At 35.5% G+C, this 14,197-nt stretch overlaps 1 protein-coding gene across 2 annotated transcripts in view; it reads right to left on the reverse strand.

Moving 5' to 3' along the window:
* Positions 1-14,197, reverse strand: part of STK3 (serine/threonine kinase 3) — a 262,422-nt gene that overhangs the window by 103,238 nt on the left and 144,987 nt on the right. For both annotated transcript variants that reach the window (XM_040625657.1, XM_040625656.1), the window contains one exon: positions 10,546-10,671. In XM_040625657.1, coding sequence (XP_040481591.1) covers positions 10,546-10,671 — 126 coding nt within the window. The remainder of the gene's footprint in view (positions 1-10,545; positions 10,672-14,197) is intronic.

The raw sequence follows: 14,197 nt of genomic DNA on the forward strand, positions 1-14,197 counted from the left end.
TTTACAGTAAATATGAGCAAATATAGTTATGTTATTTAATCATCTCACACTACAGACTTGGGAATATCTTCCACTAACATCTAGGAAACAAATTCTTTCTTACTATGTTATACAGTTGACCCATCTCAGCACCAAATTTATATCACATGCTCAGAAATGCCAAAAAAAAAAAAAAAACCCACCAAAAAAAAAAAAACCTTTGTCATGTTTAGCAATGCTTAAACTAACACAAAAACCTTGATATTGGGATTAACCTGCTGCAGAAATCTCTGTTTGCAATTTGTTTAATTTTTAAAATCTGTACAATTACCTCAACACCTATCAAAACATGTCAATTTGTCAGGATGTATTCTCATCAGACTAGCTTTTTCTGTAATAGGTATAAAAATCAAATTCATAAGGCACTATTTCCACTCATGTCTCATACCTTTCTTGAATAAAAAAATATTTAAGGCGATTTGTTTATAATAGTTACCCAGAACACAGGTGTACAGAACTAAAATTTTTAAAAACAACATATCTTGAAATGGTTATCATAAACTGTTTCCTTTTCAAAAGTCACATTGAGAACTGATGGAAATATCTATTTAATTTTAGGCCACAGATTTTTCTCCATCTGTAGTAAGCTGAACCATGTAGAAGAAAATTAAATTTGGAAAAATTATAAGTTGATATTGGTATAACTCATAAATTCTCAGGAAATTGCACTCACTGAGAATGGAAAAAGCCGGATCCACAATGAGCTCAAGTATTAATACTGAATATCAAATATAAATGCCTCTTACAATGTAGCAACTCAATACTGTGAATTTCATAGCTCTAGGTTTTTAGAATCAGGAAAAGAATTCAATCATATTACCTCAAAATTTAGCTTTATAAAATTTTCCAATGGTCCAGGGCCAACATGGCTCAGTGTCCTACTGGCCCATTCACTGGATAAGGACCAGTTCAGGGTCAGGGCTAAAGATAGCTACTATAAAGACTGTCAAAGAATACAGTCCTCCAGGATAAAAATAAATGCAGAAATAAAACTTGAGAGTATAAATCTCCCTCCATGCTGAAAAAAAAATTCATCTTTGAAATAATCAAAAAGAAGAAAAACGAATGGGGAAAAACCTCAATGAAAACAACTAGGATATCAAAATATCCATCCAAAAACTCCTGGCATACCCTAAAAGGTAACCAGTCTCCAGAACTATAACTAACAGATACTGGCCAAATGAATCTCCCAAATTGGAGCAAATTAAAAAAAAAAAAATTCAGCAAGTTTCATGAGCCAAAGGTAACCAAGGTGAGTTACAAATGAAAATAAGAAGAGGTTACAAAGCAACAACCTTGACATCACAGATATAAATGTTAAGACAAATGTAGCATCAGTCACATAATGGTTCATTATTCTATAATTATTCTCAAATGCTGGGGGCTGGAGGGTCCAAGAGTATACCTTTCTTTAGTCCACCATCTAAAGAAAATTAGTTATAACAGACATAGTGGTTCAAAAAAAGAGAAATATCCATTTACTTCTTCTATTCTTATCAACTACTAATTTGCCTTAAATTGTCCTGATTTTGTGTAATGTTACTTTTTAGAAGCTTTCTTTCCCTTCTTAGGTCACTATTACAAACTGTCCAGAATAAACCAGAACTGAACAGACTATAATTTTTTTTGAATTGTGCTAATTTATGAGTACTCAAGGATTTTATAACCATTATAATATATGAAGTTTTACAGATTTATCTATATTAAATATCATCATATTAAAAACTCAATATTTCAAATTATGATTTCAGAACAGCCAAGAAACGACAAATGGTAAGAATTTCCATTAAAATGGAGGATTGAGCACATGGTTTATGCCTATCCCTCTCAAAACTCTTCCGAAATTATAAAGGCGCAAAAAAGGAATAACTCATAAAGACAGAAATCATGAGAGAGGAGAAAACAGCAAACAGGAGATGTGCAAAAATTTGGAAGCTAGAAAGCAGATAAATCTATAAGTAGCAGCTAACTCACCAGACCAAAGAAATCTAAAACTTAAGCTTGCAAGGAGAGAAGTCACAAGAAGCAAGCAAATTCAGGCCTCAGAGCAGTAGATCCTAACATCTTTTATAGTGAGGTTCTCAAGTCAACTGACTCTACTCTTACTTACAGAGTGTCCAGTAGGTAATTTTAGTGCTTATAATACAATCACTAGACCTTTGAATTTTCTTTTGCTTCCTGCCTTGTCTCTTTCCTTTGTTTTGATCTCTCACTTTTTACTTTATGGACTTTCTTCAAAGTGATAATATAATAACAATGAGGAAGAGGAGGACATGTTGGAAATTAAATATTTCACACAGGAAAAAAACGGAAGGTTTAGAAGATAAACTTGATGAGAACTCCAAGACAAAACAGAGAAAAAAACAAAAAATCATTGAATGATAAATCTAAGAAGTCCAATAATCGAATAAAAGGAGTGCCAGAGAGAGAGAGAGAGGATATACAAGAGCAGAGAGAAGTGAAGAGATACAAGTACCATGAAAAAGCAATCATAAAATTACACAGCACTTAACAGTATTTCCAAACTGAAAGGGCCAAAGACACTCCACACAACGAATGAAAAAAGATCTACAAGGCACATTATCAAGAAAGTTTTAAATAACAGAGAAAAGTGAAAGTCTAAAAATCTTCCATACAACATTTAAAAGGTCAGGTATCAGATTGTCATCTGTCTTCTGCTGAGTTAGGAAACAGAACAAAGCCTTCAAAATTTTAAGGGAACATTATTTCCGATCCAAAATTTTATATTCAATCTCTCAAGGGCAAAGGTAGAATAAAGACACGGTCAGATAAGCAAGGTCTGAAAAAAAGAACAAAACAAAACAAAAAACCCGCTAATGTCTGGAAGCTCCTGGGAGATAGGGCCCATCAGAATGAGTAAGTAAAACAAGAAACACAAGATACAGGGAACAGAGAATCCATTACAGAACAGAACAAAAGGAACTTCCCAGGATGATGTTGAAGGGAGGTCGCATGGTGACTGCTGCTCAAGACTCTAGAAAGCAGTCAGTACAGATCTGGGGTGCCTGGGTGGCTCAGTCGGTTAAACGTCTGCCTTCAGCTCGGGTCATGATTCCAGGGTCCTAGGATCAAGTCCCGCATCAGGCTTCCTGCTGGTGGGAGCCTGCTTCTCCCTCTGCCTGCTGCTCCCCCTGCTTGTGCTCTCTCCCTTTCTCTCAAATAAATGAACAAACTCTTGGGGAAAAAAAAAAAAAAAAGGAAAGCAGTCAGTACAGGTTAGAGGAGGAGAGAGGGCCAGAGAAAGAATAGTCGAAAAAAGTATGAAACTAATAAATGGTCTGTGTTTGAACATACACAGAGTCTACTGCTCCTACAGAGAGTGTAGGAATGTAGCATTTGAGAAAAATTAGCGATAGGTCCATAGAAAAATTAACAACAACAACAAACAACAGTAACAAAAACTGAGACAACCATTAGTTCTAGAAATCACAAAAAGAAAGAACATATAACCAAAATATATTATAATGTTTCTCTGCAAACAATATTTATACAGTCATGAGTATATAAACACTGAGTAGTTTTAAAATTGTGATTTAACTGTATGGGGAAAATAAGAAATAACAAGTAATCAATTATTTTAAAGAGCTTTAATTTTGATCAATAATTTTATGTCAAATATAAATGTTCCTTACTAAACCTAATTTACTTTTAGGAAGTAAAGGAATGAGAATAAATTTTCTTTACTGTTTTTCCTCAAATATATTTTTTATAAGCTTAAATCAGGTTTCCAAAAATCTCTACCAATTCTTCCAAACACATTTGGCCACTTAAAATATGTCTTAAAATACTTAAAAAGAAATTGTGAATATAAATATTGGTTCAAATCTGATCAGTGACATCATCTTGGTGGCCCTTTGAGTAGCAAAACTAGGAGCAGCAACAATTACTACCTAAGGTACCAAAAACTAAACAAACCAAGCAACGAAAACAAAAAAACCTGGCCAAAATGTTGTAGCTAATGGCAATATTGCTGGTACAAGTAGTAGTATTAATAAACATGAAAGCAAACTTTATTGAGCATACTATGCATAATACACTGTTCTAAGTGCTTAGATATATTTTCAAAAATTATATTCCCACAGGAACCCTAGTCTATCATTAATTCCCTTTTTACAAATGGTGAAAGTGATTTGGTTAGCAACATGCCCAAAGACACAGTTGTATAGGAACACAATGAGGACTTAACTTCAAGCAGTTTCTCCTGCTCTTAGATCAATTCTACCCACCCCATTTAACCAACTAAATACAATGCAGGCTTCGGGACTGACTGAAGTTGATTCTGCTGTTCTATTCTCTACCTCGTTCAAAAGGTTCTCACCAGGTAGACCGATTTGAAGTTCCATTATTAAACAGGGGCAGGAGAAGGAGGAAGGTTCTGAGAAATGCTCATACGGAGGCTATATCATCATCTGCAGGGGAGTGAATTTTTCAAAGCATCCCTGCACTTCTCCCCATGCCCATGCTGAGAATTACTGCTTCAGTGAGTCATTTAATGGGGATATGTCACCCCAAGACATTAAGGACCACAGCCTGAGAAGCTTAGAGTTCGAACCATAAAGAAATCACCAGAAAGTCCCCATTTCTATTCTAAAAAACAGAACCTCTAAGACATAGTCTCAGGCCAATTAATACGCAAAATCTTCTTCTTTGAGTCATTACTAAACTACTATGAAATCAAACAGCAACTTTCTTTAGATGGAAGTGAATATAAAGGGTCTGATACATGCATATAATATATATGTGCTTATATATACATGCATATAACATCAAGAAGTATCCTACTTTTTTACTCAACGTTTCACTTAATGTAACATTCTTCTACATCCGTTCAACTCCTGGTATTTTACTTAACACTGTGATCTGCACGGGAAATGCCTAAACTCCAGTGACAAAGCGACTCTTGTAAACTCTGTATCAATCTTTTAATCTACTTTAAAAATAACTGCTTGTCAATGGTGCATTCGGTGCCTTATCTCATAAATTCAACTTATTAACACCATCCATTTTGCTTTTAAGTAATCATCCAACATACCACATGTGGAATGTTTGCCTTGTTCTTTTACTTAAAAACAATAAGCACTAACTCTTTTACTGTATAAATATTTAAACATTCACTGAAGTGCCTGTATAGTATTTCAATAAACCACACCAGCTAACTAAAAACTAGCCTTTTAAAAATCATTGGCTAATTAGAGTTTAAGAACTACATGGGAAGTTTGAAGAAAGGATATTCTTATTATGCTCTGGCTGAAAATTTAGGACATTGTGTATAATAACCAGGGAAGTAAACATGTACCTATTAAACTGGGTAGTCCAGCTAAGGAGATTTCCAGGCAGAGTGTTTAAGGTGATGCCCAGTTTCTTCCTACTGCTTATAACAAAATGCAAAAGGAGAGGGAAAAGCTTAAGAAAGAATCATTAAAAAAGGAATCAGGACTTGCTGGTTTTGTAAATTCTTAGCCTCTAAGACAGCAAACAACGCCACAATTATGAAAAAGCTTCTAAGCAAACATCAAATCCAAAGCACATTCAGAAAACAGTGTTTAAAAATCAAGCTTCAGAGGTGACTGTAAAGTCCTTCGCTAAGACTTCAGAAAAAGCCAAGATAAGTAATAGGGCTTTTCAGAAGCTTAAAGGCATTGCCCATAGCAGTCTTAGTGGGAGCCCAAGGCAGAGAAGCAATTATTTCGACAAAATGTATGAGTATTGCCTGTTCCCATGATGAACCACAATAAGATTTATAGGACACCCACAAAGGTTTTTTTTTGTCCAAAACACCACTAGCATAGTCTCAGTAGGACAGAGACAGCACAAGATGAAAAGAGGACGTTGGACCCTCAAACTTCTACAGGTAGGAAGCAGGCTGAGAAAATGATTTAGTTCAAAACACAGAACAGCTTACATGAAAAAGGAAGAATGACAGCAGAATCAAGAACTCAGAGGGCATAGAGTAAAGAGTCGTAGAGAAACAGGGCAGGAATAGAATTGAAATAATCAAGGAACTCCTACCACTTGCTTGGCTGGATTCCAAAATTGCCATGGACTACTAATTAACGTGCCTCCTGTCTTTATTCTTTTTTTATATAATTTTTTATTATGTTATGTTAGTCATCATACAGTACATCCCTAGTTTTTGATGTAATGTTCCATGATTCATTACTTGCATATAACATTCTTTTTTAACAGAACTATGTACAGTGATGATCTATGCCTGACCCACCACTGTATATTAGGTATGTGGGGGGCAGGCAACTAATCTTTAGTTTACAAGTCTTCAAATGGAGATGAACTAAGACTGAAGGATTCTCATCTCTTTCCGAATGTGATTTAGAAGATGAAATCCCGGACTGGGAGCTGATAATGTAAAGGGATAATACTTAAGAGCAAAGAAGAGACAGTTCTTAAGACGTAGTGAGTATACTCACTCTGTTCATGGGCAAGGAATGTAAATAATTTGCAGCTATAGGACAGTTCTTGTTAGTTTTAAAACATGTCCAGAAATTCTTTGAAATTTTCCCTGAAAAGGTAGAGTCTACCTCTCCTCTGCTTAAGTGTGATGCAGACTGTGTGACTTGTTTTTACTTTTAATTGAAGTAAACTTCAAGTAACATTAAATTACTTTTAAGTGTACAGTGATATTCAGTACATTCACAATGTTATACAACCATCACCTCGATCTAGTATCAAAATATTTTCATCACCCTAGAAGAAATCATCAAGCAGTCACTCCCCATCTGGAGTCTCTGGCGAGCACCAATCTGATTTTTGTGCTGACGATTTACCTATTTCAGATAATTCATATTACACAATATGACTTTTGATGTCTGGCTTCTTTCACTTCATGATACAAGGTTATCACATTGTAACATGAAACACTATTTCTTTTTATGGCTGAATAATATTCCATTGTACGTATATACCAAAATTTATCTACTTTGGTCTATTATGAATAGTGCTATGAACATTTACGTGTAAGTATTTAAGTACTGTTTTCAATTCTTCCGGGTATATACTTAGAAGTGGAACATAGAAGTTAGATCATACGGTAATTCTGTTTAACATTTTAAGGAACTACCCCATGACAGCTGTACCATTTTACATTCCCATCAGCAATGTCTAAGGGCTCCAATTTCTCCACATCCTTATTAACACTTGTTATTTCCTGGTATTGTTTGTTTAATCACAGCACACCTAGTACGTGTGAAGTAATATCTCACTGTGGATTTGATTTGCATTTCCTTAATGACTAATGTTGCTGAGCCTCCTTTCATGTGCTTGTTGGCAATTTGTATACCTTTGGAAAAATATCTACTTAAATCCTTTCCTTATTTTTCAATTAGGCCTTTCTGTTGTTGAGTTGCCAGAGTTCTTTACATATTTTGGATACTAGACCCTTATGAGATATATAATCTGTAAATATTTTCTTCCATTTCATAGGATGTCTTTTCATTTCTTGATAATATCCTTTGATGTACAGAGTTTAAATTTTAATAAATTTTTTTCTATTTTTTTCTTTTGTTACTCATGCTTTGATTTTCTAAGAATCCATTGCCAAATCCAAAGTCAGGAAGATTACTTGTTTTCTCCTAAGTGTTTTAACATTATATTTAGTTTTTTGTTCCATACAATTAGACCTTATATTAAAAGGCCTTTGTATATGATAAAGGTAGGAGTCCAAGTTCTCTCTTTTACATGCGACTATCCAGTTGTCCCAGTACCATCTGTTTTTTCAAAAAGACTCCACACCTTTGTTGAAAATCAACTGGCCATAGATGTATGGGTTTTTTCCTGACTCTCAATTCTATTCCATTGGTCTGTATGGCTATCCTTATGACAGTACCACATTTGATTACTACAGCCCTATGTTAAGTTTTGAAATTGGGAGGTGAGTACATCAGCTTTGTTCTTCTTTTTCAGTATCGTTTTAGCTATTTGAGGCCCCCTCGATCCATTTGTATTTGAGGGTTGGTTTTTCCATTTTGCAGTAAAGACCACTGATATTTTGATAGGGATTAGATTAATCTGTGAATCACTTTGGAGAATATTGTTATCTTAACATTATTAAGTCTTCCAATCCATTTATACAGGCTGTCCTTCCATTAATGTAGGTACTCTTTAATTTCTTTCGGCAATGTTTTGTACTTTTCACTGTACAAGTCTTTTACCTTCTTGCTTAAATTTATTCTGATGAAAACATACTGATTTTTTATGTTGATCTTATACCCTGCAACTATGCCGAATTGTTTATTAGGTCTAGTAAATTTAGATGTTTTTGACAGACACCATCCAGGAAGCTGCTCTAGCTCATGGGGCCCAAAACAAAGGGAAGCCTCTGTGCTGGTCCCTCAGGGAACCACCAGACAGGACAAAATGCAAAGCCACCATCTTTTGAGAACAAGATTCTTACCGCTCTCCCCTACCACCTCTCTCTGCTGCTGCTCCCATGGCTGCTGGTGAGCTAGACAATGGGGGGGGGTGGCAGGCATGAAATCTGTGGAGGCACAGATTCTTGGAGCTCCCTACTCCACCACTTTCTATGACCAGTAACTTCTTTTAACAAATACAATGTGGCAGAAGTGACGGTGTGCAACTCCTGAGACTATGTCATAAAAAGCACTGAGATTTCCTCTTGGATCACTGACTCTAAGAGAAGTCAGTTGTCATGCTGTGAACTCTCAAGTAGCCCTAGAGAGAGTCCACATGGCAAGGAATGGAAGCAGCCCACCAAAAACCGTATGAGTGAGCTATCTTAGAACTCCAGTCCTTGTCAAGCCTTCGAGATGACCACAGCTCTCACCAACACTTAGACTGCAACCTCCTGAGAAACCGTGAAAATGATCCAACTAAGCCACTTCTGAAATAGCTGATCTACAGATATCATGACATAATAAATGTGTACTGCTTTAAGCACTAAGTTTTGGAGCATGTGATATTTAAAGCTGAGACTCAAAAGATGAGAAGAACTAAGTGACTCTAGTACTAAGGAAGAAGTGTTTCAAGCAGAGGGAGGAAAGGTTTTTGGCACATTAAAAATAAAAAATCTGAAAGAAGATCAAGGTGGCTGGAGCTCAGGAGAGGAAAGGAAAATAGTGAAGAAAGATCACGGAAGCAGCAGAAAATCACCAAAGTGACTATAGCAAGGTCTTAAAACTAGTAAAAACTGGCAAGCTCTGGAGTAATCAATGGTTCTTTATCCATCAAAAATGGAAACTGGCCTATAATTAAGTAGGGAAGACAGAACAAAGCAAAACAATCACCTGTCCGCTGACAGCTAGTTGAAGGCAGTTTACCAGCCCAGAACTCATATGAGGCTTGCATAAGGTGAAAGCAAGGCAGATGGGTACCACCAGAGAAGGGCAAAAACTAGACTTTTTTTGTGAATATAAACTTATCAGAAATTATGTAACTCTGATAAGCCAATGTTGTTTATTTTTAAAGTACTAGTTAACATCTGAAAAGTGAGCATTAGATATTAATCAACGAACATGGGAGCTTACAAGACCTACTTTTATTCTTGGTTCCTCATTAGCTTTGTAAACTTTGGTAAATCACTTCTCTCCTAACCTAATTACACTCATCTGCAAAATGGAATAATAAAATAACATATATACATGACCAATCTTACTTTTTTTAAACATAACATGAAATAATATATGATAAAAGTGCTTTTAAAACTACAAAAAAATCTAAAAAAAATTAACATTTACAAATGTTAACTGGAGAGAAATCAATAACTGTATCTATCAACATGCAGGAACGTAGAGTGGGAACTATAAAGCCCCTTGAAAGCAAGAACCAAGGCCTTTACCTCATTCCATATCACTTATTTAACTTTGTAGAATTAATACACAATCCCAAAGCTACAAATAAAACCATCTTTATAAAGATGTTATTTAAAATTCTGAACGATGGATTCATTAGTAAAAATCTTACATCTAGAAAATAAGTTTAAAACATCTGTCTCACCAGGCAGTCCACAGTCCCTGCTAAATGATTAACTAATATATTATATATCTAAAAAATGATCAAAAATCAGCTCTGCAAAGATGTACACTTGTCCTTGTCCTGGGATACCTTATGACACAGGTTTAATAGTTGGTGAAAAGGGTAAAAGAATTTCAAAAGAAATCCCAATTGGATAACCAATCTCTGAAATTAAAACTAAGTGTAAATTAGCAAAATAACACTATTTGTATAACTATAAGATTAAAACAAACTTCTATGGGAAAATACAGTACTATCGCTGGCCTTTTCAATCAATAAAAAAAAAAAAAATTTGTGTTTTCAGATTTTATAACTACCTGAATACCAAGAGGTATTCACCTCTGGATCTTAAACCAGAAAAAAATGGATAATTTAAAACAAGGAAAACATCATTAGTGAAGAAAAGCATTAGACATCATAAAATGTGATACATAATTATGCTATTTTGCTATGAAAAATGACTCAGAAGAAAAAAGCAACTTTCTGAGGGTATTTACGAACCGAATTTTCTTCCTCCTCTTCCAATTCTCGCTGCTGCTCTTCATGTCTTTTAGCTTTGATCTCCATAGCTTCTGTGATCAGGTCTCTTAAAATTGATACAGGCTTTGCATTCTTGATAAAAGTATGCTGGAAAAGTAAAATTCAATGGTATAAATTCAAAAGATTTCTCTGAATTATGTCTAAAATATGTTAAAACAATGCATAATGCTAACCAGGATCTTAGGCTTCAGTGGTTGTTCCTTTCAACCAGAATTAAATGTACACATTAAGAAAAGAAAATATTTCAGCTGCTTTAGAAATAAAGATTTCGGTTTTAGGTTTACTTGATTTTAGAACACCATTAAAGCATGCACAAAAAAATGCAATCCTGTTAATAAAACTACATTACCCTCAAAAATATTATTGTCCAAAGGAGGTATAGATTAGATAGTGAAAAAGATAAAAAAAAAATTTTTTTTCAAAAGAGTGGTGATTTTCAGTTACCAGAGCGGAGGTGGGTGATGGGGATTAAGGAGGGCACTTGTTGTGATGAGCACCGGGTGTGGTGCAGTAGTGCTGATTCACTATATTGTACACCTGAAACTAATATTACACTGTATGTTAACTCACTGGAGTTTAAATAAAAACTCTAAAAAATTAAAAATTAATGAATTAAAAACTCTCATAAAAAGGAAGAGATTGGTGATTACATTACATATAAAAATAAAATTATTTTGGTAATTCATACAAATTTTAATTAATCTTAATAAACTGACAGTAGTCAAAAGGAGGGCAACTACTTTGTTACTTCTTTTACATTTTTTTTACTTTATTATGTTTTGAATAATATAATCCTCTCCAATGGAGAAATAACAGCAATAAAAGAAAAATATTTTTCAGAACATATTATCTCGTTTCTATACAATGTATAAAACTTTTAACTTCTTTTTTTGTATCATCCTGATCTAGCTAAAATATCTGAGTGTGCTACAATTCTGATAAACAGAAGGGAAACCACCAGAATAGATGGAGGTTTCCAATGACTTTTTTTTTTTTTGAGAGAGAGAACCAGTGTGCATGCGAGTCAGCAGGGGGAGAGGCAGAGGGAGAGAGGATCTTAAGTAGGCTCCACACCTAGCGTGGAGCCCGATGTGGGGCTCAATCTCACCACCCTGAGACCATGACCTGAGCTGAAATCAAGAGTCAGATGCTGAACCGACTGAGCCACCCAGAGCCCCTTCAATGACTTTTTTATTGAGGGGGGCTGGGGGAATGCGAGAGAAAGTAGAGGGACAGGTTACAAGTACAATTTGAGATAGATAACCTTTTGAGGTAGCAATACAGCTTGAAAACGTAATTTTCATAATTATATGTCAATAGACAGTTCTTTTAATAAAGATCAACCGAACATAAAAGTATTTCCTTCAGGAAAGAAAGGGAAGTTGAGACACTCTCAGATGAAGGAAAAATCAGAATTTGTTACTGCAGACCTACCTTAAAAAATGGCTTACAGGAAGTCCTCTAGACAGAAAGGAAGTAATGAAAGAAAAGACTGTGAAACATTAGGAGAAAGAACAATGGAAAGAGCAAAAATAGTGTAAATACAATAGATTTCCCTTATACTTGAGTTTTCTCAATTATTTAAAGGTTAAAGCAAACACTATCACAGTTTGATACAGATTTCAATGTATGAAGAGAAAGTATTTTGACTATTGTAAATGGGAGAGAAAACAAGGTAGATAAAGTTTCTACTCCTCAGCTGAACTGGTGAAATGAAGAGTAAGTCACATGCCACAGGAGTACACAGAGTAACCCAGGACACCGTCTGTTACAGCCACGCCCAGGGGTCAATTCAAATAATGGCAGATCTCAGCCAACCTCACATGCTCACAGAAGGACATCCTAGGGCAGGAGTTGACTTTAGGTTGGAGGCTGCCCACAAACTCTAGTGCCACGAGGCTGAACTTGAACCCTGTCCTTTAATATCTTTAGGGTTTCAATTTCCTCATCTTTTAAAAACTACTATGAGTTAAACTAACAATTTCAAAGGATCCTTTCAGTCTATGATTCTTTCAAATTTAAGCAATTATTTATGTTGTGCCACAGAGAATAAACCATCATAACAATTCCGCATGAATTTCTCTTTTAAAAACTGTTTCTTTTTCAGGGTCTGGGAATTAACATGGTATTTGTACAGGTAGGCTATAGATGTGTCCACTAATAGTTGGTAATAAGACTGTCCTCTAAGAGTCATAATGCAACTCATAATATATAAGACATGTGCAAAACTCCTTTAAGAGACAGAATGGCTACTAGGCATCTGGCAAAATAAGACTCAAATGAGTCTAATGAGACTCAAGAAAATTATTCTACCTAATACACATGTATTAAGCACTGGATACCAATAGATGATATGCACTTATGGGAACACCGACAACTAACCTAAACAAGGATGAGAGGAAGGCTTCCTGGAGGAGTACCTAATTTGAATTAGAAACAATTAGACAAAGAGTAAGAAGGAGCCTGTTTGTGAAGGGTTTTTTTAAACTAGGTTGGGGTAGGGGAAACAGTGTGAGAAAAGGTACAGAGGATTGAAAAAGCATGGTCTGTATAAGAAACTACAAGTCTATTATTTCAGAATTTATACAAGAAAAGAAAGGAGGTAGCAAGGGGTCAGTTAAGAAGCTAGACCAGGGGAATGCCCAGGTGGGGGGCTCAATCTCACCACCCTGAGACCATGTTAGTCAGTTAAGCACCCGACTCTTGGTTTCCGCTCAGGTCATGATCTCAGGATCATGAGATCAAACCCTGCTTCAGGCTCTGTGCTCAGCATGGTCTGCTGGAGATTCCTCTCCCTTTCCCTCTGCCCCTGCTGCTCATGCTCACATGCACACACCCTCTCTCTCTCTCTCTCTCTCTCTCAAATAAATAAGTAAATCTTAAAAAAAAAAAAAAAGGAAGCTAGACAAGGAAGAGCACATTATAACAGAGGCCTTGAATGGTCAACAATAGCACAATTGAAAAAAAACAAGAAAGCAAATATTGGTTCATAAGCACTATAAAAAATTAGTTGCATAGTTTGCTCTTGTTATAAAGAAAAGATGTTTGAGCCAAACCCAACTAGAGGCTAGAGGGTAAGAGAGCTTGTTAATGTAGCCCGTACAGGTCAACTTCTTGGGCAGAAAACAGAGTGGCGCTACGGGGCAAATGGAATAAGCCTACAACAGTCACGTTCACTGTGTGATCTTCAGTGAGTCATTTAACCTTTCTGGGCTTCGAGACCTTCATCCACAAAATTAAGGAATTATACTAGAGTATTTCTTTCTTTTTTTTTTTTTTAAGATTTATTTATTTGAGAGAGGGAGAGAGAGAGAGTGGGGCGAGGGTCAGAGGGAGAGGGAGAGACTCTCCAGCAGACTCCCCACTGAAACCAGAGCTCAATCTCATGATCCATGAGATCATAACCAGAGATGAAACCAAGAGTTAGATGCTCAATGGACTGGGCCACCCAGGCGCCCCTAGAATATTTCTTAAATGTTTTTTTATCCTAAAAATTCAAAGTGAAAAAATACCCCAGAATTTCTTTTCTTGAGATTAGAAAAGATTATGAAAGACTACAAAGAAATACTGGTTACATTATCTAAAAATCAGTTACCAGATATATTTGGATTTA

This window comes from Ursus maritimus, unplaced genomic scaffold, assembly GCF_017311325.1.
Source record: "Ursus maritimus isolate PB19 unplaced genomic scaffold, ASM1731132v1 scaffold_9, whole genome shotgun sequence".
Classification (NCBI taxonomy): domain Eukaryota; kingdom Metazoa; phylum Chordata; class Mammalia; order Carnivora; family Ursidae; genus Ursus; species Ursus maritimus.